General features: G+C 41.1%; 1 protein-coding gene across 1 annotated transcript in view; it reads left to right on the top strand.

The window, feature by feature from the left end:
* Window positions 1–24,388, top strand: part of atp8b1 (ATPase phospholipid transporting 8B1) — a 129,870-nt gene that overhangs the window by 51,492 nt on the left and 53,990 nt on the right. Inside the window, exon 3 of the mRNA XM_048604195.1 lies at window positions 16,330–16,563. Coding sequence (XP_048460152.1) covers window positions 16,383–16,563 — 181 coding nt within the window. The 5' untranslated portion in view covers window positions 16,330–16,382. The remainder of the gene's footprint in view (window positions 1–16,329; window positions 16,564–24,388) is intronic.

The following is a 24,388-nucleotide window of genomic DNA, read 5'->3' as shown; positions in this document are numbered from 1 at the left end:
GGCACTTTACTGACCTGTAGCTGATGTAAGTTAACATCAAGTTTGAGAGAAAGGTCTTTGACAGCTTGCTCAATGAGATAGTTTTTAAGAAGAGGGATGTGGAGAATTTTGACGTGCAAATTTTTGAGCTATAAGCCTAGATGGTGGAAAGACCAGTGACAAGTGGTACAGCAAATCAATTGGAGGATGCACAAGTGACTTGAGATGGAGTTGTTAAAGTGCTATAATGGAGGAAGTTGCAGCAGGAAGAAATTGGAATCGAGTTCCCTGACTTGGTAATCCAAGATGCAGAAGCTGTGGTTGAGTGATTCCTTTTTCTGTTTATTTGTTTATGGGAGATACGTGTTACTTACTGGCTAGGCCATTATATAATCCCTTGACTTGAAACAGCCTTCTGTCACATTGCTGAGGGTCGGGAATCAATGTACACCAGACCCGATTAGGAAGGCAGACTTCCTTCTTAAGAGGACTTGCATAAACCAGATGGGTTCTACAACAATAAACAGTGATCACGTGGACATCATAAGACTACAAATGCCCTGTGTAACTGAAGCATTTAACTTCCCTTGCACTAAAACATGACTTTTTGTTTAGCTTTCCTGATTACTTGCTGCACATGCACACAAATTCTCTGTGATTCACGCACTAGGGCATCCCAATCTTTGTCACCGTCACAGCTCTGCAACCTCTCCCCATTTAGTTTTTTTTTTCTACCAAAATGGACAATTACACATTTTATACTCCATTTGCCAGATCTTTGTCCATTCACTTAATGTATCTATATCCCTTTTGTATCTTTGGGTCTTCTGCAAATTTAGCTCCCATACCCTCGGTCCTTTTCATCCAAATCAATAACATTGGTTGTTGAGAATTGAGGCCCCACCCTGACCTCTGTGATACACTGCTTGTGACATCTGCCAGGCTGAAAAAGACCAATTTATTTCTACTTTCTGCTTCACATTAGCCAGGCAATCTTCTATCCATGCCAATATGTTACTTCGAACAGCATGAGTTTTAATTTTTGTAATACTGTCTGATGGAACATCTTATCAATTGCCTACAGGAAATCGAAGTACAATACATCCACTGGTTCCTCCTTAATCAACAGAACAAGCTACTTTTTCAAAGAACTCCAATAAATTCGGTAACTGCGATGTCTGTTTGTCAGAACCATGTTGGCTCTGCCTGATTTTCTTTTTCTATTCATTCATGGGATGTGGGCATCACTGGCTGGCCAGCATTTATTGCCTGTCTCTGAACTTATCCAAGAGCCCTGCTATAACATCTTTTAATGATATTTTCTAATGTTTTCCCTATAACGGGTGTCAAGCTAACAGGCCTGTAGGTTCCTGCTTCCTGCCTCCCGTTTTGAAACAAGGTGAATGGTTTGCTGGAAGACAGGGCTCCCAGTTTATGAATTGGTGCAAACCCACATTGATTTGGAGTTAAATGCAAAAAGCAAAAGTCTGTAATTTCCAAACGTGAAACAGCTGAGCAATTTTATCGATTAAGAAGCACTTAGTCTCACTGGGTTCAAATAGAGTGCTATGATAAATTGCATCTTAGTAACCTCATGCCCAATGTTTACAGATCATAAGCATGATACACCACTTCCACAAGCATTTGACAAAATCACTCAATTAAAACCGAAATTGCCAATTTTTAAAAACAGAACATTATTCAGAAGGCATAGCTGGCTGGTCCAGCGTTTATTGCTCATCTTTAATAGTCCTCAAGAATGTAGTGGTGAGCTGCCTTCTGGAAGTGCTGCTGTCCATTTGGTACAGGTAGACCCACAAAGCCATTAGGTTAAGAGTTCCAGGATTTTGACTTAGCGATACTGAAGGAACAGGGATATATTTCCTAGTCAGGAGGGTGAGTCCCTTGGGAGTGAAATTGCAACTGTTCCCCTCTATCTACTGTTTCTCGATGGTGTGTTTGGAAGGTTAAAGAGTCCAGATAATCAAGGCTTTCCAGTAGTGCCCTTGTACTGCACGAAGTTCCCGATTTTAGAGTAAGCCAAGAATAGTTCATTTCAGAAGAAAAACATCTCAATACATTCCTCTGTTGTTAAGTCATAGTGTTTAAGTCAGGAGCAGGAAACAAATAAATGCATTTGTTTGAACCCTTGCTGATTTATTCTTTTATCAATTTTGATTTTGAGCTTTGCACCGGGAATTGAGCTAAGGATGACTAATGGATTTTTTGAAACAACTTGTGGTAAAAGGAAAAGGACAGACCAAACAAGCTTCTTTGTTTACAACAAAAACAAAGTTAACGTTTGTGGTCCGGTGACCCTTCTTCAGAACTCGGAACTGTTCTGAGAAGGGGTCACTGGACCCGAAACGTTAACTCTGTTTTTTCCTTCACAGATGCTGCCAGACCTGCTGAGCTTTTCCAGCAACTTTGTTTATGTTCCTGATTTCCAGCATCCGCAGTTCTTTTGGCTTCATATAAGCTTTTTTGTTTGTTCATGAGGCCAGGCCTGGAAGTTTATTGCAGGCTGAGCCTTGATCAAAAGGGTTCCTACAGACACAATAAACCCAGGAAGAGCATTTATGTTTAAACAGCAGAAGTTGGTGTTAATGAGGTCAGTATCTGGAAATTGAAAGAGAGCCTATGCTGAAGCAGATGGCAGATGTTGAATGGTAATTGAGACCTCAGTGAAGAACAGACTGGTTCTGCACTAAGACACTGAGTTTGAGATATTTTTGAACTGCCTTTTCTAGAAGAGTGAGCTTGACTACTGACAACACAGCATGAAGATCTGAAAGCTCCCTGCCTAATCTCCCACTCCAGATTCCAAAAGTCCAAAGCATAGAAAGCTGTTAGAAGGATTATTACTACTTACCTGAGTGAACTAAGGAGGTGACCCTGAACACGTTTCAGAAAAGCAACCAAGGAGTCGACATCCATGGCTGTGAAACAACATGTTGTGAAAACAAAAACAAAAGAACTGCGGATGCTGTGAGTTAGAAACAAAAAGAAATTGCTGGAAAAGCTCAGCAGGTTAGGCAGCATCTGTGGGGAGAAAACAGAGTTAATTTTTCGGGTCGAGTGACCCTCCTTCAGGACTGATGTGAAAGCCACTTAAGTAATCTTGGCCAATTTTATTGCTTTCTTTTATTCATTCCTTAACTGTCTTTGTATGCCTGTCTTTTTTGTGAATAGGGACTGAAAGCAAAAGGTTTTATGTTTAAACTTAAGACATTCATCGCTTTACCTTGTTTAATTTTTTCTGCTAAAGTTGATGTGTATTCAATAACTTAAGTCTTTTGTTTGAGATCCGAAACTAGTGTTTGGAATTAATTGTTCACAAAACCTGTGATTGATTATTCAAAAGTCTGATTAGGGACCACTGGAGTAACTATTAGGGGTCTTGGAAGGTTTTAATTTTACTGTGTTGCAAATAGAGAGTAGGAAGGCTTATGTAGTTTGGCTGTCTGTCTCTGTGTTGTAACAGCCTCATTCTATCTATGTATTTATGCATACAAATATAGCTTATAAATATTTCAAAGAATAGTAATAAAAATGCAAAGCAGATGCCAGCCACTAGATGATTGTGCATATAAACAAACTCACCCTTGTATTTTGAAATAGGAAAGACAAAAAGAAATTATAAATGCTGGAAATCAAACAAAAAAATACATTCTGGAAGCACACAGCTGACCCAAAACTAGCTCAGAGAGAGTTTATTTTCTGAGGGTCACAGTCTGATCTTTTGTCTTTTCAGGTGCTGACAGCTGTGTATTTGAAGCACTTTCCTTTTGTATTTCTCTATCCAGTCTGAAGTTAGCACACAGCTCAACCCACGCACTTATTGTCCTGCAGTAAATTCAACCATCATTCATTGCCATTGTCAATGCTAAGAAGTCTATTACTTATGATAATGAATTCTATTTGAATTGATAGTGATGGAAGAGATGATGACTGAGCACTATTATCATGACTATAATGAGCCTGAAAAGCAGTGCTTTAGAATGGGATACTGAGTGTCGGCCTTGTTTCAGCAGACGGAAACACATCACTCAGCTAGAGATCTTTCAGAAGGCCTGTGTTCAAGTCCCATCTGCTTTAGATTTGTGTCATAACTCCTCTAAATAGGCTTATTAAAAATATCTACTACATATCTGACAGAGAATTAAGGTAGAACTCTCAAGGCTGGCAAATTCATATCCACTATGCTTGCTCACCTCAAACCTGAATTCATTATTCTACCATGGACCACTGATGCAAAAGTATGCTTTTTACATAAAATTGATTTGGCAAACCATGACAGCAAGAAAAAAAAGTTCCATACTGTTTCAAGTTCAGCTAAATTAACTACTACCACTAGGAAAATTTCCACATTACAGAATCCAGATTAAATAGAAGGAGTGAAACTAGATATCCAGAGCTCGCTTAGAAAGTTGCTGATTCAAACCTAACCCCATTGACATCAACAGGTAATTATACAGTCATCACACCATAACTGGAGTTGTAAGAACATAGGAGGTGTAGGTCATTCAGCCCATCAACTTTGCACTGCCATTCAACAAGATCATGGCTAATTGTTCCAGCCATCAATGTATCCTTGATCCTCTTGTATCGCTCATCTACATGCTGCTGTCCAATATGATCCAACGGTGTGGCACCAGGATCCTGAGACTGAATATGGAGTACTGGGCACAATATTGGTAACTGTACTTGGGGAAGAATGTTAATTCATTAGAAGCTTTACTAGACAAACAACTGGAGTGAGTGATCACTGTATGAGGGAAGGCAAATAATGTATTATTTAGAAGTGTAGAAGAATGAGGTGACTTAATTAAAACATATCAGCTCCTGAGGGGATTTGGCCAGGTGGATGTGGAAAGGATGTTTCATCTTGTGGGAGAATCTGGAATTAGGGGTTATAAATAAGGGGTCACCAATGTAAAACAGAGGTAAGGGGGAAAGAATTGGAGAGTTGAGAGTCTTGGGAATTCCCTTCCTAAAAAAGACAGTGGATGCAGAATGGAGAAGTGTAATCTTGAGGTTAAAATCAGATCGACCATGATATTATAGAATGGCAGAGCAAGCTCAAAGGTTGAATGGCCTACTGCTGTTCCTGGTTCAAATGCCTTACTTGCATCCCTGTTCAATTCATACAGAAATTTATTTATCTTAGTCTTTTTTTAAAAAATGTTTCAAAACAAATATTGCTTTTATTGACAGATGGCAGCCAGTGAACGTGTGTCTGTGGAAATTCTCATTTTTTTTGAGGGGAAACTGTTTTTTAAAAAAATATGAGATTCTGGCCGGAATTAAAGTGGAAAAATTTAATATACAGGACTTAAAATGAAAATGCTTTAGAGCAAATAGGTTGAATTTGCTGAATGCAACCCCCCCATCTTGTCCATCATCTTGTAAAATGTTTGTTATTGTGACAGTGCTTCCTCTGACATTTAGCACAAGGACAGAATGTGAATATGGGACTTGGTCTCCATAAGGTCTGTGCAATAGTACTGATACTATCAGATGTTAGTTCAAAGGGAGAAAGGTGAGGCTGGATGGCCTGTACTGCCAAGAGTATTATATGTAAAAAGCAGAAAAGTTAAGGGCATTGATTGATACATGAAGTTGAGATTAATGCCGTTATGGGAGAGGCAGGACTGGAAACTTCACATTCCAGGGTGTGTATAATCTTCAGGCAAGACGCGTGTGTGTAAGTGAGAAAGTGGTGTCGCGTTAAGACGTTAGTTAATGAGGAGGGATGATATCTTGGAAAGATCTTCAAATGAAACTTTATGGGTAGAGCTTAGGAATAAAAACGGAGCAGTCACACTGCTAGGAGAGTATTGGAGAACCCCCACCCCCCCAAACTATCAGCAGGCATAGAGTAACCGATATGAAGACAATTCATTAAGGTATGTAAAAACAATAATAGAGTAATTATATCAGGGGATGCCAACTTCCCCAACATTTAATTTGGATAGTCATGTGTCATTATATCGTGAGACAGTATGAAGGCTTTCTAGGGAACCAATTTCTTGAAATGTATTCGACAGAGCTTTTTATATCAGTATTTAGAAGGTCCAACAAGGGATAGTGCAGTGTTGGAACAAATTCTGGGGAACAAAGCCAACCAGATTTTCAAGGTAGCAGTGGGAGAGCATTTTAGTGATAGTGTCCGCAAGACTGTACATTTAAGTTTCCTTATGGAAAAGGAACCAAAATGGCCTTCAGAAAAGGGATTGTGATTGGGGGAAGGCTAATTTTATTAAAATAATGTGGAATCTAACAAAGTAAACATGGGTAAATCTGCAGCAGAACAGTGGGGGGGACATTCAAAAAGAAAGCAGGGAGAGTACAGGTGCAGCCTGTTCTCTTAAGGGTGAAATGTAGGAGGAACAAGCCCAGAGAACCCTGGATGTCCAGGAATATTCAGGACTGGATAAGGAAGGGGGGGATTAAAAAGAGACTTTTAACAAGTGTAAAGGGAGCAAGTAAATGGAGTCCTTAGTGGAGTATAGAAAGTGTAAAGGGAACTAAAGAAAGCAATTAGGAAAGCAAAGGGGGGGCATGAGAAAGCACTGGCAGGTAAGATTTGGGAGAATCCCAAGATATTCTACAAGTATGTCAAGAGGAGGAGGATAACCAGGGAAAGAGTAGGGCTAATTGAGGAACAAGAAGGCAATCTGCGCATGGAGCCAGAGGTCACTGTGTGTTAAATGACTACTTCACGTCTGTCTTCATGCTAGAGAAGCAGGATGAAGGAACAGGATTTGGGAAAAGAGACTGAGAGGTTCTTGAGCAGATTGACATAAGGAGTGAGGAGGCGTTGGAGCTTTGACAGACGTTAAAGCGTACAATTCCCCAGATCCTGAAGGATTGTATCCCAGGCTACTGATGCAGAAGAAAAGTAGAAGAGCTTTGACCCAAATTTTTAATTTCTCTGGCCACTGGGGAAGTGCCAGAGGACTGGAGTCAGGCTGATGTGGTTCCAGTTTTCAAGAAGGGTGGTCGAGTTAGATGAGGAAATTAGAGACCAGTGTGCCTCACATCAGTGGCAGGGAAACTATTAATTTCTGTAAAGCCTTTGACAAGGTCGCACATGGGAAATTAATAAAGAAGGTGAAACTACATGGAATCCAGGGTAACCTGATAAGGTGGATCCAAAATTGCCGTAGTGGTAGAAGGCTTTGTGTGACTGGAAACTGGTGTTCGGTGGCAAACCACAGGGATCAGTGCTGGGTCCCTTTATTGTTTGTGATGATGCTGGGGAGGCACAAGTGATAAGTAAGCTTGCAGATGATGCAAAGATTGACTGGATGATTTGACTGTGAGGAAGATTGTCTTAAGTTACAGGAGGATGTAGACGATTGGTCAGATGTGCAGATCAGTGATAGGTGAAATTTAACTGAGACAGATGAAGTGATGAACTTTGGAAGTCAAGGGAGTGCTCAATGAATGGCAGGACACTTGGAAGCTCGGAGGGATCCTTGGGGTGCTTGTTCACAGATCGCTCAGGGCAGCAGGTTGGTTAGTTAAGAGGATAGTTAATAAGTTAGTTAAGAGGACATACAGGATAGTTGTTTTTATCTGTTGAGGCATAGGTTATAAGAGCAGGGAGGCTACGTTGGAGCTGTACAGAACTTTTTGATTAGACTACAGCGAGGATACTGTGTGCAGTTCAGGTCACTACACTATAGGGAGTGATCTGTTTGCACAGGAGTGGATGCAAAAAATGTCAACCATGAGGGGCAGAATTTCAAGGTGAAAAACAGGAGATTGAGGAACTTTTTTTCTTCATCCATAGGGTGTTGGGAATCTAGAATGTAATGTCCAGAAAGGTAGTTGAGGCAGGAAACTTTGTGCTTTCCATCACTGCTCATTATGTAAGCCCATTGTTGATTTTAGTTTAATTTCTGTTTCTGACTGATAATGTATATAGTTTCCCAAATTGTTAACTTAGTGATAGACTAAATGCAATAAGTTTTGTTAATGATGCCTTCTATTTTGTGTACTTTATCTCCATCAAGTCATAGTTCAGGACAGAAAGAAGCCTTTCTGTCCATTGGTGCAGGCTTAATCAGAAAACAACCATCTAACTATTCCAACCCTAACTTCCAGCACTTGGCCCATAGCTTTGAACACTTTGGCGCCACAAGTGTACATCTAAATACTACTTAAATGCTGAGGCTTTCTGCCTCTGTCACCCTTTTCCAGGTCGTGAATTCCAGGTACAAAAGCAAAGTTGCTGGAAAAGCTAGCAGATCTGGCAGCATCTGTGAAGAGAAAAACAGAGTTAATGTTTCGGGTCCGGTGACCCTTCCTCTGTGAATTCCAGGTACCCAATATGCTCTGGGTGAAAAGGTTTTTCCCCAAATTTCCTCTAAACCTTCTGCCATTGACCATAAATTTATGCCCCTGCTATTGATCCCTCCATAAAGAGGGAAAGTTTCTTCCTGTCTATCCTAACTATGCCTAACAATCCTAACTAACTATCTCAACCATGTTCTCCTGCCACCTGAACCCCAACCTCTCCGTGTCCTCTGCTGTCAGGAAAATAGCCCCAGTCTGCCCAATCTCTCCATGACTGAAACTTTCCTGCCCAGACAACATCCTTGTAAATCTCCATGGTGCCACCACCGAAGCCGCTACATTGTCACCATTGCAAGGATGGTCAGACGGGACCTATCAAGTTGCCGATGCTGAAGTCGTCAACACTTCAGTCACTATCCAAAGCCACCATTGCCACTGGGAATGAACCACCACCAGGAGGAAATGACCAGACCCATTGATTTGAAGCCTTTGATAAAACTGCAGTCACCATGGCCACTAGGAACGGACATCTGGATCCACCACACTACCACTGCCACAGTATGCCCTCGCAACCGCCTTCAAGGTGAACTTGGATACAAAAGAGATTTAAAAAAATACAAAAAAAACCAAAGAAGAATGCAGAGATAGTAGGAACTGCTGATGCTGGAGAATCTGAGATAACAAGGTGTAGAGCTGGATGAACACAGCAGGCCAAGCAGCATCAGAGGAGCAGGAAGGCTGATGTTTCGGGCCTAGACCCTTCTTCAAAAATGGAAGAAGAAGGGTCTAGGCCCGAAACGTCAGCTTTGCTGCTTGGCCTGCTGTGTTCATCCAGCTCTACACCTTGTTAGCAAAGAAGAATGCAACTGGCCAGGTGAGCAGGAGTGTACAAGTCCAGAGCCTGAACATTTCCTACCCTGCCACCACTGCCATCTTTTATGTTGCAGCATTCTTGAGTTTGGTTTGAGACTTTGTCCGCAATATCTTTTGTAAGCACAATGCTTGTTAAAAGGTTGGTTTGCAATTCTTGAATTTTTAAACAGGTTGTCGACAGCTCGAGAGTTCACGGAAGGGCTCAGTCTTGAAGTAACCTGTGCACTCGAAGCTAGTACAATTATGCGTTCATGCTCCAGCAAATCTTTTATTTGTGAGAGCTTTGAACATTTCATGTTCTGATTTTTGACAGATGTTTTTCATTAAAATTCCAAGCATCAAGTAACAAGATATGCTATGTGCCCAATGATTTGCCTGCATACATTATCAGCCAACCACCTTAATAATTTTAAAGAAATTAATTGTATCTCCCCAGATTTTTTGCATTTTTTTTTTATTCATCCTGAGCATTGCTAGGAAAGGTAGGGATGGACAACAAATGCTAATTGCCCATGAACTGAGTGGCTTGCAAGGCAATTTCAGAGGGCACTTAAGAATCAGCCATATTATTGAGAATCTGGAGTTGCATGTAGGCCAAACTGGGTAAACATCATGGATTTCTTTTCCTGAAAATGGTGCGATGGTGGTGTCGAGGTGATGTTGCTGCGCTAGTAATATAGAGACAAATGCTCAGGGCCATGAGTTCAAATCCAACCATAGTAATTGGTGGAGATTAAATTTAATCAATTGTAGTAAGAGACTAGTCTGAGGAACAGAGATGTGACCACCGTTGTTCATTGTTTGAAAAGCCGACCCTGGTATTTATTCACAGGGTGTGGATTTTAACGGCAACGTCAGCACTTTTTCTCTCAAAAAGTTGATGGTGAGTGTCCCTTGCTTGCTCTACTTTTGGAAATGACATTTCAGAATCGGCTACTCTGCTTGGGTTTGGAATTACGTAAGCCAAGCTGTGAAAGGATAGCATCTTTCAATCACACTTAAGGGTGTTAGTGAGCCAGGTAGGTTTTCAGTGTTTTGATATTTTCATAGTCACCATTTTACTCATTTACATCCCAGGTTTATCAGTTTAATGTGAACATACCCAGTTGCTGCGGTGGCGTAGGAACTCAAGAGCCCACAGCAGAAAAACCTAAGTATTGAATGACTGGTCCAGTGACTTCATCCGCTCCGTTCAAAATTTGTTTAATTTAATTGAATTTAAATTCTCTGATGACATAACCAACTGCTATCATACCCCATTGATCTAGAGGTACTGACTTCTAATTTTGTACAGCTTGGCATGATTTTGCACTGACCAATTAAGTAGCTCTTTGATGTCAAGCCTGGTGTTGAATGCCAACAGGCTATTAACTCATGGGGTCTGGGTCGGAGAGGTGGCAATGTCCATTTACGCAACTTTTTTCAGGAGATGTCATTGCCAGGACCACATCAATGGACAGAGTGTAAATGCAGGAATCATGGACACTTCCGACCAACCTGCCTCTCTCCATGCCAGTATCACATTCTTAAAAAGAATACAGGGGATTCAAACGTACAAGTATACAGTTGCATATCTGGAGATTTTGCAGAAGTGTGCTGCATGTTCATTTGACCGTTTGGATTAGAACAACTGAACTGCATTGCTTCTATTCATGGTGTACAGTACTTGGCTACATTTTATTTACAGAGGACTGTGTGTCATCATAAATAGCACATTTGGAAGGTGTATTTTTTTATTTGAACATTAGGACCACTGCCATGAAATTCTGTCCAGGGACTGACAGAATTTGCAAGTCAGGGAGATATAAGCACTGTCCATCATGTAGGCCCCCATGTGAGATCTTGAAATTGGCCCCAAGATTCTAAGTTTGGATGTTTGCATGTTCCTGATGCTACCTAGGAAACTGAGATGACGTTCAGCGTTTGATGTCTAAGGTTTATTGTGCTGAAAAGAGAGAAACGTTAATTGAAATATTTGATCTTGCTGTCATCAGGACAAATGCAAGCATGCCAAACTGCCAACCATCACAAGGCATGACAGTAAAATAAACAAAATGGTGCTTATTAGTTGACCAGTTGACTTTGATTGGCCAAAAGATTGCCATGAAGAAACCACAGCCTTTCCCATGCTCTCAAATATAAATTGAAAATACACGATGTTTGAATATGCTCCTTTTACACAGACAGGCATGTTGCTTCAAGCAAGCATGAATGGGACACAACATGAGCTCAACTGTTATTTTACACCATCAATTTATCTCTTAACACACTCAGGATTGTTTAACATGTGTTGCTAAATAATGGAATCACATCTGACCACAGACGTCTTGTCTTGGAGTTTGCAAGTATGGGCTGGCGGAGTCTAGTCTGTAATCTGACTGTTTGTTTGTTTTTAACAAACAAAAATGCAGTTTGCTCAGTTCAAACAGAGGAACAGCTGACCTGGAGAGAATGAGGACCCCTTTTCTCCTGTAGTGTAACGTGTTGTGAGCATTTTGAAATTTTGCATCCTTGCATTGGTCCTGATGAGTGCAAGACGAAAAGCTCTAACAACTTGCCTTTCTTTTTGATATACAATTCTCTCCCAACAATGAATTCCATTAGCTTGTCTCTAATTGCTATTGAGAAGGTGCTTATGGCACCCCTCCACAAGACCGAGGAGCAGAAATTAGGCCATTCAGCCCATCGAGGCTGGTCCGCCATTCAGTCGTAGCTGATGGGTTTCTCAAGCCCATTCTCCTGCTTTCTCCCTGTAACTCTTGATCCCCTTGACAATAAAGAACCTACCTCTGTCTTAAATATATTCAATGACCCGGCCTCCATAGCCTTCTGTGGCAATGAATTCCACAGAATTATCACTCTCTGGCTGAAGACGTTTCTCCTTATCTCCATTCTAAAGGGTCTTCCCTTTATTCTAAGGCTGTGCCCTTGGGTCCTAGTCTCTCCTATATGTTCCCAATGTTCACTCTGTCTCAAAATCTGTAAAAACGAGGAGCTTTTAAAGTAAGATACAGGCACTGCTGGGATTTGAATCCAGGATTCTCCTATTTACTAGACAGGCACTTTAACCAGCTCAGCCACTGCACTTCCTTAGAGTACCACAGTACATGTGGTGCACACACCGTGCATTTCAGAAGTGTGTTCCAGCACTTCGCTGTTCATTTACTGCATATGGTTCAATGTAGGTGCTGAGCTGTGTTCTTGAACTGCTGCACTTCTTATAATGTAGGCACACCAACAGTACTGTGAGATGGTCAGAACCAGGATTTCAACCCAGCAATCATGAAAACAGCGATTATAGTTCCAAGTTGGGATGCTGTTATTTTGAGGGGATCTTGCAATTCAAGGGGTTTCCCTGCATCTGCTGACCTTGCCCTTCTACATCGAAGAAGACTTGTGTTTGACTGATCCTGTTGAATAAGCCTTGGTGAGTTAATTGCAGTGCATCTTATGGATAGTACACAGCTGTTACTGTGCTGTGGTAAAGACAATGAATTTCGAAGGTGCTGGACGTGGTTCCAATCAAGTGGGCTGCTTCAACATGGATGATGTGAAGCTTTTTGAATGTTTTTTAGGTGCACTCATCTCAGGATTGGGGGTATTCCATCAACGTGTGCCCTGTAGGTGATGGATAATAATTGGGCAGACAGGGAGTAAATTAGTCACTGCAGAATTCCTAACCTCTGACTTATTCTGGTAGCCACAGTGTGTTTGTATGGCTTTTCATTTTTGTTCCTGCTTCATGGTAACCTCCCAGGATGTTGATACTGAGAGTTTCAGTGATGGCCATGTCAATGATTAGATTCTCTCTTTCTTTTTGGAGATGGGCCTCACTTAACATGTGGTGCTTTTCTGGAGTGCAAGTCTTCAGTATAATTGCCAAGGCCCAATGCGTATGTCGCCCCCAGTGATTTCATCAATTTCTTGATATCACATTTGTGAATCTAATTGGCTGAAGACTGTTAACTGTGATACTGGAGGCCTCAGGATGAGATCAGGATTAATCACTCACTCAGCACGCTTGGCTGTAGAAGGATGAAAATGTTTCAGCCTGGTCTTTTGCACTGTGCTGGATTACTCTTCCCTGGTCTTTTCCAATTTCTCCCCTGACCATCTGACATGGATCAATCAACAGTGAATGATTTTGCGTCCTCGGAGTTAATTTACGAAGTATTCCTATTCTTACACAGAAGTCTAGAATGAACTGCAGGCTGCAATCCAAAATTGAATGTCTGTCTCCTCCAGTTCTTGCTGTCTTCATGAATTCTGTCTACAGAATGGAGCCGTAAGCCATAGTAATCATTCTTGGCGTAGTGTATGTCCTCATGGGGTGATCATGGTAATCTAAGTCCTCATATTGCCGCAAGGTCTGCACTAATTGTTCCCAAGTACTTCAACACTTGGAACATTATACTTTTGTGTCTGATTGTCATAGATACATGCCAAACAAATGGATGTTTCAATTGTGTTTTAATATATAGGTGCTGAACATTCATGTAAATAATTGATGTGATTTTCCATTTCTAGTCCCAGGACGCATTCCAATATACATAACCAGCAACTGTCGTATTTGGGATTGATGTTGAATTAGTCATTTTAAAAGCCGATTAATAGAGCAATTATAATTCATAAGTATCATCAAATTGATCACTAAGTAAATAATGATGTACTCCTTGCAAGCATCAAATTTACATAACAGTTTGGTTGCTATGTATTTGTTATCGTAACAAAAGCATAGCTGTTAAAGCCAATTGTGCAAGGACAATCACTCAAATTATATCGTGCAATGCATTTATAATTGTGAAAATTTCACAGGTTTTGTCAGTTCTTTTCGTGGGTAAGCTTTCCAACAACAGTTGCAATTTAGCGTGGAAACCTTGATAATGTCTTTCTTCAGATCCAGAACAGTAATATCTATAAACCCATCACCACCTCTGTAACACCCGGTCAAGCCCAAATCCCTGTCACTCAGATCCCAAAAGTGAATACAGATGTGGGGGTATTTGTCTGTTTGGTTAAATGCACTATCAGACCATGATTTTACTTTGTGAGTATTAATCCATTTCAGGAGCTGAATTTTGTTCTCGTGATCCAGTCGCTGACTTGTTTTATAAATTTTGACAGGCACCGTCCATTGGACATCTTACTCTCGAAACCTATAAATCGGTGGTGACCATTACTTTACCATTACACCCTGTCCAGTACTTTGTGAGAACACTGGGTGGAATTACACAGTATCCCTTCCTCACCCTGTCACACTGAAGTGTGGCATGCTGGCACATTTGTTCTACTATTCTGATACTCGGGTGTCTGTACTGTGCTGTACTGTCAGGTACTCTGATCACTGCTTTTGGCTCTCCTAACTGACTTGAAGCAATTCTATATGTTGTTTACATAATTCAAATCCTGCAGAACCCCACATTAATTTCTCATGGCCTCAAAATTTTTTTCATGACTTTACTATACAAGGATCCATTTTCCTTTTCCCTCCATGAGCCCAATTCTAATGACTCCTATGTTTTCTTTACATAATTAGTTATTCAGTTTAAGGCATTTCTGAGTTGTGCCACTCAGTCATACTACAGGAGTCTTTACAAAAAAATCAGTGCTCTAGGTTCTATCCAAAACAAGGAATCACTTTTGGTTCTTGTTGGTGTTGTGACGGTTGAATGTTGGCCATAGAAGCAAGAGCAACTTCCATTGATATAAAAGTTTAATCAGGCAAAGATGTATGTCAAACTAAAAGAGATTTTATGCATAATTCAAAACTTTATCAAGTGAGTGAATCTCCAAGGAGGAGGTGGAGAGGCAGAGTTCTAGAAAGGGAATTCCAGACAGTAGTGCTCAGATAGCTGAAGGTATAGCTGCTAATATAGTGAAGGGAAACCCAAATGTACTGGAGGCCAGAATCGGAGATACAAATACATAGGGTTGTAGGAGGAGATCCTATACTGGGATAGGCAAGGCTATGGAAGGATTAAATTGTGGAAGAAACTTGATATTTCATGTGCAGGGAGGCTGCATGACAGCAGCAACAAGGGTGATGAAAAGAGCAGGACATGATTATGAACACGCTTCAGATGAAGCTTGCGGTTAGTCAAGGGGGCTGGGAATTTGTTCATCATAACCAACCAAATGATAATGTCAGTTTACATAGGGCTGGGAAGGGAAGAAAGCAGGAACCTATTTAATGAATTCGGGGCAGAGAGTGGGTTCCTGATAACAGGTGATGAGCGAGACCATGTTGAGAGTTATGAAAGAAACTAGGTAACCCTGTGAATGTAATGTTTAAATGAGGGGACGTGTCTGCTTTGACAGCAATGGACAACATGGGCAGCAACATGGATTGTCTCAATCGTACTTACAAACCAGTCTGTGAGGTGTTCAAAATTGAAGGTGATGGGAAAGAGCAGGTTTAACAAGGCAGTTTGAAATGGGGAAATTAAACTAAAAATTATTTTTGCTCATTCGCATGTTTCTGGAATAATGGGCAGTTTTATCGGAACACGCAACAGCAGACGGTACTTAAATGGCGTAGGCAGACTGGTGATGGCTATATCTGTTATGTATACAGCTCTTGCATTGAGGCAAAGATGCAGATCATACCAGATAGATCAATTGGTTCTGGACCAAATAAAAGTTGCCTTGAAGATGAGAACATCTAAAGCAAATATCAGCAATGGTTAGCCATGCAAATGGTTTGTGAACGGTGGCCCAAAGTCAGGTAGTAAGGATCTTGAATATATTCTAAGTGTCATGGTGTGAAAATTTCTTTCAGAACTGAATACAAGCAGTTGGGTTTTGGAAGTAGAATTAGTGAGGTTGAATGTTGTGGAGAATCTGAGTGGATTCAAGGAGGTTTAGTGATGGGTTCTGTCTCTGTTGGACTCTGTACATGGAGACAAGTGACAAACTGGCACCCTGAACTGCCCACATTTTATTCTTTGACCTTGGCAAGAATGTGTGTCTGAATTTATTTGAGAGGGAGAAGTTCAAGAAGGTCAGGAAGTAAGTGAATTTGGAGGACAGGGCAAAAGGAGCTGACTGCAGTATATATTAACATAAAAGTGGAAACCATGATAATACTTTATAGGGAGTCACTGGTATCTTAATGTCATTGTAAATGTTTCTACTTTGAAGATTTCTTAATGTGTCACTTTGTTTTCCAAGTTTGTTTTAGGTATCTTTGAAAGAACCTGAAGTCAGAATCAGAAACCTGTAGGATGATGAGTACTGACAGAATCTCCAGCCTTGATGATGACGATGACAGGAGATTTGATGATGTGGTGCCATATAGCGATGATGAGACGGACAATGAATTAGATAGTTCTACTGAAAGGTTGGACGATACAGAGCAAAACTGCATCAACCAACAGACCGAGGAGAGATGGCAACCAAAGAGTGGTAAAGCTCAATTGTGGTCACTGATTTTGCACATCAAGTTATGTTCATGGACTTTGTGATTAATTTTCATTCATTCATGGGATGTGGGTGTTACTGGGTTGGCCAGCATTTATTGTCCATCCTTAGTTACCCTTAGAAAAGATAGTGGTGAGCTGCCTTGTTGAACCACTCAAGTCCTTAGGGGATGTAGAGTTGCCCACAGTGCTGTTAGGCACCCAGAAGCAGTGAAGAAACCGTGATGTATTTCCAAATCTGGATGGTGAGTGGCTTAGAGGAAACCTTGCAGGTGATGGTGTTCCCATGCATCTGCAGCACGTGTCCTGCTAAGGGGTGAAAGAGGTTGCGGTTTTGAAAAGTGCAACGGAGAGTTAGTGCTCTGCATCTGCATGAGGGGAGGCAATGGCCTAGTGGTATTATCGTTGGACTGTTAATCCAGAGACCCAGACGATGTTCTGGGGACCCAGGTTCGAATCCTGCCACAACAGATGGTGGAATTTGAATTCAATGAATATCTGGAATTAACAGTGTAATGATGACCGTAAATCCATTGTTGATTGTCGGAAAAACCCATCTGATTCGCTAATGTCCTTTAGGGAAGGAAACTGCCATCCTTGCCTGGTCTGGCCTACGTGTGACTCCAGACCCACAGCAATGTGGTTGACTCTTAACTGCCCTTTGGGCAATTACGGATGGGCAATAAATGCTGCCCAGCCAGCGACGCCCTCATCCCGTGAGTGAATAAAGAAAAAAAAGTCTTGTAGATGGTGCACGCTGTTGATAGTATGCGTCGATGGTGGTGGAGTGAACTAAGATGGGGTGCCAATCAAGCAGCTTGCTTTTGTCCTGGGTGGTGGCAAGTTTCTGGAATGTTGTTAGAGTTGCATCCATCTAAGTAAATGAAGAATGTACAAAATGATTACAGGTATAGATAGAGTGGACAGCTAGAGACTTTTTCCTAGGGTGGGGGTAGCTATTACAAGGGGGCATAGTTTTAAAGTGAGTGGAGGTAGATATAGGGATGACTTCAGAGGTAGGTTCTTTACTCAGAGGGTGGTAGGGGCGTGGAATGTATTGCCGGAGAGGGTAGTGGAATCGGCCTCATTAGGGGCATTTAAGCGGCTATTAGATAGGCATATGGATGATAGTATAAGGTAGGGGTGGAGGTTAGATAGACCTTCGGTTTAGGGTAAATGTTTGGCACAACATGGTGGGCTGAAGGGCCTGTATTGTACTGTACGGTTCTATGTTCTATGTTCTAATAATATTTTATCACACTCTTGACCTATGCCATTGTAAGTAGTGGGTGGGCATTAGTGAGAAAGGAGGTGAGTTTGTTGCGGAATTCCTGGTCTCTGATGTGTTCTTGTACCCAGAATGGTTGGTCCTGTTCAGTTTCTGTTCAGTGTAATTCTCGCGATATTGATTGTGGGAGATTTCAGCAATGTTAATGCACCAGGTACCCAGGTTCAATTCCACCCTTGGGTGACTGTCTGTGTGGAGTTTGCACATTCTCCCTGTGTCTGCGTGGGTTTCTTCCTGGTGCTCCGGTTTCCTCCCACAATCCAAAGATGTGCAGGCTAGGTGGATTGGCCATGCTAAATTGCCTGTAGTGTTCAAGGTTGTGTAGATTAGCAGGGGTTGGGTCTGGTGGGATGCTCTGAGTGTCGGTGTGGGCATGTTGGGCCGAAGGGCCTGTTTCCACACTGTACGGATTGTATGAATTAAACTTGAAGGGACAATGGTGAACTTCTCTCTTGTTGGAAATGGTTAAATTACATAGTTAAATAATTGACATTTAGATTGTCTGTCTGACAAATGTTTAAGAAAAGTTCACCAACAAGAAATAAGATTATCTGTACAAGATAGGTAGATCAATTAAACAAGTGTTGAAAGGTAATGTTTTCCGATTTATTTAGATGCGTAAGTATGAAACCTGGAAGCAGTGAAAGGCACATGACAACGTTAGGCACTTGGAAATGCCCATGCTCTGAAACACAATTAATCTAATGAGGAGAGGCTAGATGATTAAACAAATGAAATATTCGTATAAGCCACCTGTTTGTTAAAAGTCATTTCATTAATGTGGTGATGAAGTTTCCAATGAAGAAGACTGACTTCATGTACCTAGTGTATGGATCTTTTCATCAGAAAAAGCTAACAATCAATCAGTCTCTGGGGAAGAGAGGATATAGCCAGGATTGCTGTTAGAAAAGAGGGATGCAGTCAACAATATTGCTGAAGACATTGAAGACGAAATCATTGAATGCAGGGAGACCCGCCACCAGATTGGAAAGAGCCAATGTGACATTAGTTGTCCAACAAGGCGCGGCAATAAAATTACAGGCCTAATAGCATTGATCATCAGAAAGAAATAGATGCCAACTTGATTGGAAATAATCTAACAAATGGCAATCAGCATGCCTTTCTTGGAAAGGGGATCTTGCCCCATTCAACTTTATGAATTTTTCAGCAAATAACATCTACTAAATGTCAAATGTTCTGTCATGTACTACTGCAAACTTTTCAAGAAAGACTTTGATGAAGTTCCGCAGGCAGGCTATGATAAAAGCTGAATGCTGTCAGCCTCCTAAGTAAAATGGAGAAGGGCTCTGGATAGCAGACGAGCTGTAGAATTAAAAAGAAACAAAAATAAATAAAAGCTGTAAATGTTCAGGGTGTCACAAAACACCTGTGAAAAGACAAATCAGTTAATCTTCTGAAGTGGCTTTCTCTTTAAGAAATTGGCCAAGAGAGTGAATGTTATGTCTTCTGGTTCTCATTAATTCAGAATAAGCACACTTTTTTAGATTCAATGCTGGAGCTTCATCAAATGGAAACTGCAACAAAGATCATGGGGCTTGTGGACGAATGCATTGTTGCTTGGCACCTGACGGCAGTGCAGCAGCAAATGGACCATCTCATAACAATTTGTTCCTAACCCTTTGCAAATTGTTACAGACCAGACCAAACACCCTCAAAATGTTTAAAGCATGTAGCCTAGACCCTAACTTTTTCTTCTTTTTAAAGGCAAATGTAACGTACTGTGTTCCAGATGCAATTCGATTGGTCATCTACTCAACATTAAGCAAAATACAATTTTTTAAGCACTATAGTTAAAATACAACACAAGAAAGAAGAACTTAAAATAGTTTAACTACTATTTTGTTAATTTTTCCAATAACTACTGCATTAATTAATTAACCGTTCCAATATAGTAACATCTATAAACACAACCTTTGGCAAAAAAAGGCAAATTCTGAAAAACCGATTTTATCTCGCATGCAATCTAGCAGCCTAGGAAAAGAACTTCCAGCTTTTGACTGTAATCACGAGAGAGAAAAATAGCTTCCACTTCTTCAAGCCCACAACAGCAACTAAAGCTAAACCTAAAAATGAAAAAAAAACCTCAATCCGGGCCTATGAGAGCTGGCCACATCTATCCAGGCTGCTTTTACTGTTCCAACGTTAGAAGAAAAACCCTAATGCCTCACAAGCTGTTAACTCTAGTTGTTTTAGAACAAGAACAAAGAAAATTATAACACAGGCCCTTCAGCCCTCCAAGCCTGCACCGACGTGCTACCCGTCACAACTAAAACCCCCTACCCTTCTGGGGACAGTATCCCTCTATTCCCATCCTATTCATGTATTTGTCAGGTAGACTGCTTGGAACCTCTGCCTTACAACCTCTCTTTCCTTTTATAAAAAAAGGACAAAGTAACCTCTTAAAGCCACAACATTATCATGAAATAACATAACAGAGCAAAAAGGTTATAGCTGAAGGAAGAATGCCAGACTTAGGAGAAATCCTTAGCTCATGCAAGTTATAGAAACATGCTGATGGGAGTACCAAAGAGCTGACACACAGGCTAAATGTGCTGAATGTGCACCTTCTATAGTCTATCAATTTACGATTTTCTGATTTACCAGCTGAAAATTTTCATGTCCCCGTCTAATGACTAGCTGAATATACCACAGACAGTATTAGTATTGCTGCAATTCAATTAAGGAACAAATACAAGATATTACACATTCATCAGTACAGAGTGTGGTTGGATGTCAAAATATCTGGGGAAAGGTGGTAGACTCAATGCTGACCATGTTCAGAAGCATGGCAATTAATGAAGCAAACAGAACGGTTACTTACTAGACGCACCTTCCAGGTGAAGCAATCAATCCAGCCTACTGTATTCACCACTCGCAACTCTGTACACTGCAGAGACGAAATGCAAACTGGGCAACTACTTTGCAGAACACCTACATTCTGTTTGCAGAAATGACCCTGAGCTTCCGGTAGCCTGTCACTTGAACACCCCACCATACTCCCTGGCCAGCATCTCTGTCACAGGCTTGCTGCAGTGCTCAAGTGAAGTTCAGACCAAGGTAGAAGAACAACATCTCACTTTCCACTTGGGGACGGTGCAATCTTCCAGACTGTATATCGAGTTTAATAATCTTAGGGGCTAAATACCTTCACCCATGCCCTTACCGTTACCCCGACACACCAGGGGCCTTGTCATCACATGGACTATTACCATAAATAACCCAGTCACTAATGGACCCCATGGGCAGCTACTGATTCTCCAGGCTCACCTCTACCCATTCTTTTGTCTGTCCAACCTGTGTATCTTTCTCCATGTCCTTTGGTGAACTCCATCTCTATCTATCGTCTACTCCTCTACCCACCCCCCACCCCCAACCAACTCCATTTTCAGCATCTACACCAACCTTTTTCTAACTACAATCAGCTCTGAAGAAGGGTCACTGGACCTGCAATGTTAACTCTGCCTTCTGTCCACAGATGTTGCCAGACCTGCTGGGTTTCTCCAACAATTGGGAGAATGTTGTTTGAGAATTGTTACCTAGATCATTACACGACTTGAAATGATTACGATTGAAACTGTATAATGTTTTGGTTTAGTACATGTTGATTAGTGTGTTCAGGAATGATAATCAAAGCCTGCAACAAATAATTTAGCTCTGGAAATTTAGCAGAGAAGGGACAGAGTTCCTTGTGTTTCAGAACTGCATGATAGAGAAAGTCTGGACAAACTTGTGCAATGCTAAAGAATAACGTAAGGAACGAACGTTTAGAGAGGTACAACAAAACAGATGAAAAACGGATAAGCCATAAGACTGAAGTTTAGAGACAAATATAGGATGAAGGGATCCATATATAAGCTGGTAAAAGAACAATTTCTAGTTTAATTAGAAATTGTGAACTTAATATCTGGTTTGGTAGTGTATTCAAGACACAAATGGATCCTGTGAGAGAGTAAGTTTTAGAAAGAAAATGTACAGTTTGGGGAACCTTAGCAGTTCAAGGTTTGTCAGCCAGTGATGAGGTGAGAGAAAGTGGGACTTTGCAAAGATAAGTAACAACTTTTTGAAACACATCTTCTCAACAATTTCCATTGAAGAAGTTGATGGGAGGAGATTTCATTTTCTAAAAACATTCACTGCAACAATCAAACCACTACCTACATAACTGAAATTGTACTTAATTAAAAACAATAAAATGCACTTTCAAGTAGCTGATACCAAAAAAAATGAGAGACAGGGATTTCTCAACTTGCACACTCAGCACATAAGTGATAGCACTTTCACAAGTTTGTTCCACTGTGCTTCATGATGCAGAATGTGATAATCAGGGAGCCTCCAGCAGCAACTTTACTCTAGCCGATTCCCACAAATATAATTGTCGTCAAAACAGTGTGCTTCTGGCAAATCTCGTACACTCCGTCCATGAACTATCCTCAAGGCATACCTTCCCAAAGACAGCTTCATCTGACCACTCAGTCCTACCTCAGGATATGGATCTATTCTGGCTACAGGCTAAAATTTGACCAGTCAGCTTATTTTGGAGCTGGAGGAGAATTAAACCATTCAGCCCATCAAGTCTGCTCCACCATTCGATTATTTCTGCTATGTTTCTAAACCCTAGTCTCCTGCCTTCTCCCCTTTATCATAGGTTCTTGTTTAGTAAGAATCAATCTATCTCTGCTTTCAATGCACTCAACGACGTGGCCTCCATAGCCCTCTGCAGCAATGAGTTTTGTAGATTAACCAGCCTCTGGCTGAAGAAATTCCTCCTCATCTCAGTTCTAAAGGATCATTCCTTGACTATGAGGTTGTGCCGTTGGGTCCTAATTTCTAGCAGTGGCTCTCAATATTGTCAGTTATAATGAGATCCACCCTTATCCTTCTAAACACCATTGAGCATAGACCCAGAGTCATCAACCGCTGCTCATATGACAAGCCTTTCATTCGTGGGATCATTCTTCTAAACCACCTCTTGACCCTTTGCTTAGATATGGGGCTAAGACTGCTCTCAATATTCCAAATGCAGTCTGACAAGAGCCTTGTACAATCCCAACAATACATTGCTGTTCTTCTATTCCAGCAGTCTTGAAATGAAATTTCAGTCTCAAAAAGCTTATGGCAACCACAGCTAGAGTTAGAAGAATATCAGTAATGGGGGAAGTACTGGAATCTGTTATAAAAGACATGATAACAGAACTGTTAGAAAGCACTGATGGAATTGGACAAAGCCAGTATGGGTTTATGAAAGGCAAATCATGCTTATTTGACATACTGGAGTTCTTTGAGGATTTAACTAATTAAATAGATAGGGAAAATGAGTGGACATAGTGTATTTGGTTTTCAGAAGGCTTTACTTGGCATTCCACACATAAGATTAGTGGGCAAAATTAAAGCACATGGGGTAGGGGGTAATATATCAGCTTGGATTGAGAATTGGTTGACAGGTTGCAGAGTGGGAGTAAAGGGTATTTTTCCAGGTGACAAGCAATGAGTAGTGCGGTACTGCGAGGATGGTGCTTCGGCCCTAGCTATTCACACAAATGTAGAAGCTAGGAGAAGGAGTAGTCCATCAACCCCTCAAACCTGCTACACCATTCATATGACCATGGCTGATCATTAAGCTCAAGACAATAATATCCAACCCCCTCTATCCAGCTCCATATCCTTTGATCTCTTAAGCCAAGAGTGCTGTATCTACTTTCATGAAAACACATGATGTTTTGGCCTCAACCACCCTGAAGTAGTGAAATACGCAAGCACGATCAATACAAATTCCCTGGATGCAGGAATCAAATGGAACATTTCCAGGTTTACTGCTGACACAACTGTGTGGGGTTGAGAATTGAGAGGAGAATGCAAGGAGGCTTTGAGGTGATTTAGACAAGTTGGATAAATGGGAAAACACAAAGCAGTTGCAGTAAATGTGACTGAACAGAAAGGCAGAGTACTATTTAAAAGGTTGACATATTGGGAGGTGTGGATGTACAGAAGGGTTTGGGTATCCCAGTAACCAGTTAATGAAAGTAGACAAATAAGTCCAGCAAGCAATTAGGAAGGCAAATGGCATGTCAGCCTTTGTTGCAAGAAGATTTGAATTCAGAAATAGGGATGGCTTACTGCAGTTCTACAGAGCCTTGGTGAGACCACAACCTGAGGTATTGTGTACATTCCTGCCTAAGAAAGCATATACTTGCCACAGATGCAGGACACATTTACTAGATTGATACTGGAGATGTCAGGACTGTCCTGTGAGGTAAGATTGGTTTAACTGGGCCTGTTTTCAGTAGAGTTGAGAAGGGTAAGAGGAGATTTAATTGAAACGTATAAAATTTTTTTTGACAGGGCTGGGAACATTAGATGCAGTAAGGAAATTTTCCTTGGTTGGGGAATCTAGGAACAGGGGACACAGGTGCAGGATGCAGAAGAGACAGTGTGGAGCTGGAGGAACACAGCAGGCCAGGCAGCATCAGAGGAGTAGGAAAGTTGACGTTTCGGGTCGGGACCC

The sequence above is a fragment of the Rhincodon typus genome, chromosome 1 (assembly GCF_021869965.1).
Source record: "Rhincodon typus isolate 14 chromosome 1, sRhiTyp1.1, whole genome shotgun sequence".
Lineage (NCBI taxonomy): Eukaryota > Metazoa > Chordata > Chondrichthyes > Orectolobiformes > Rhincodontidae > Rhincodon > Rhincodon typus.
The sequence above is the reverse complement of the archived record's forward strand: the minus strand, read 5'-3'. Positions and strand labels throughout refer to the sequence as shown.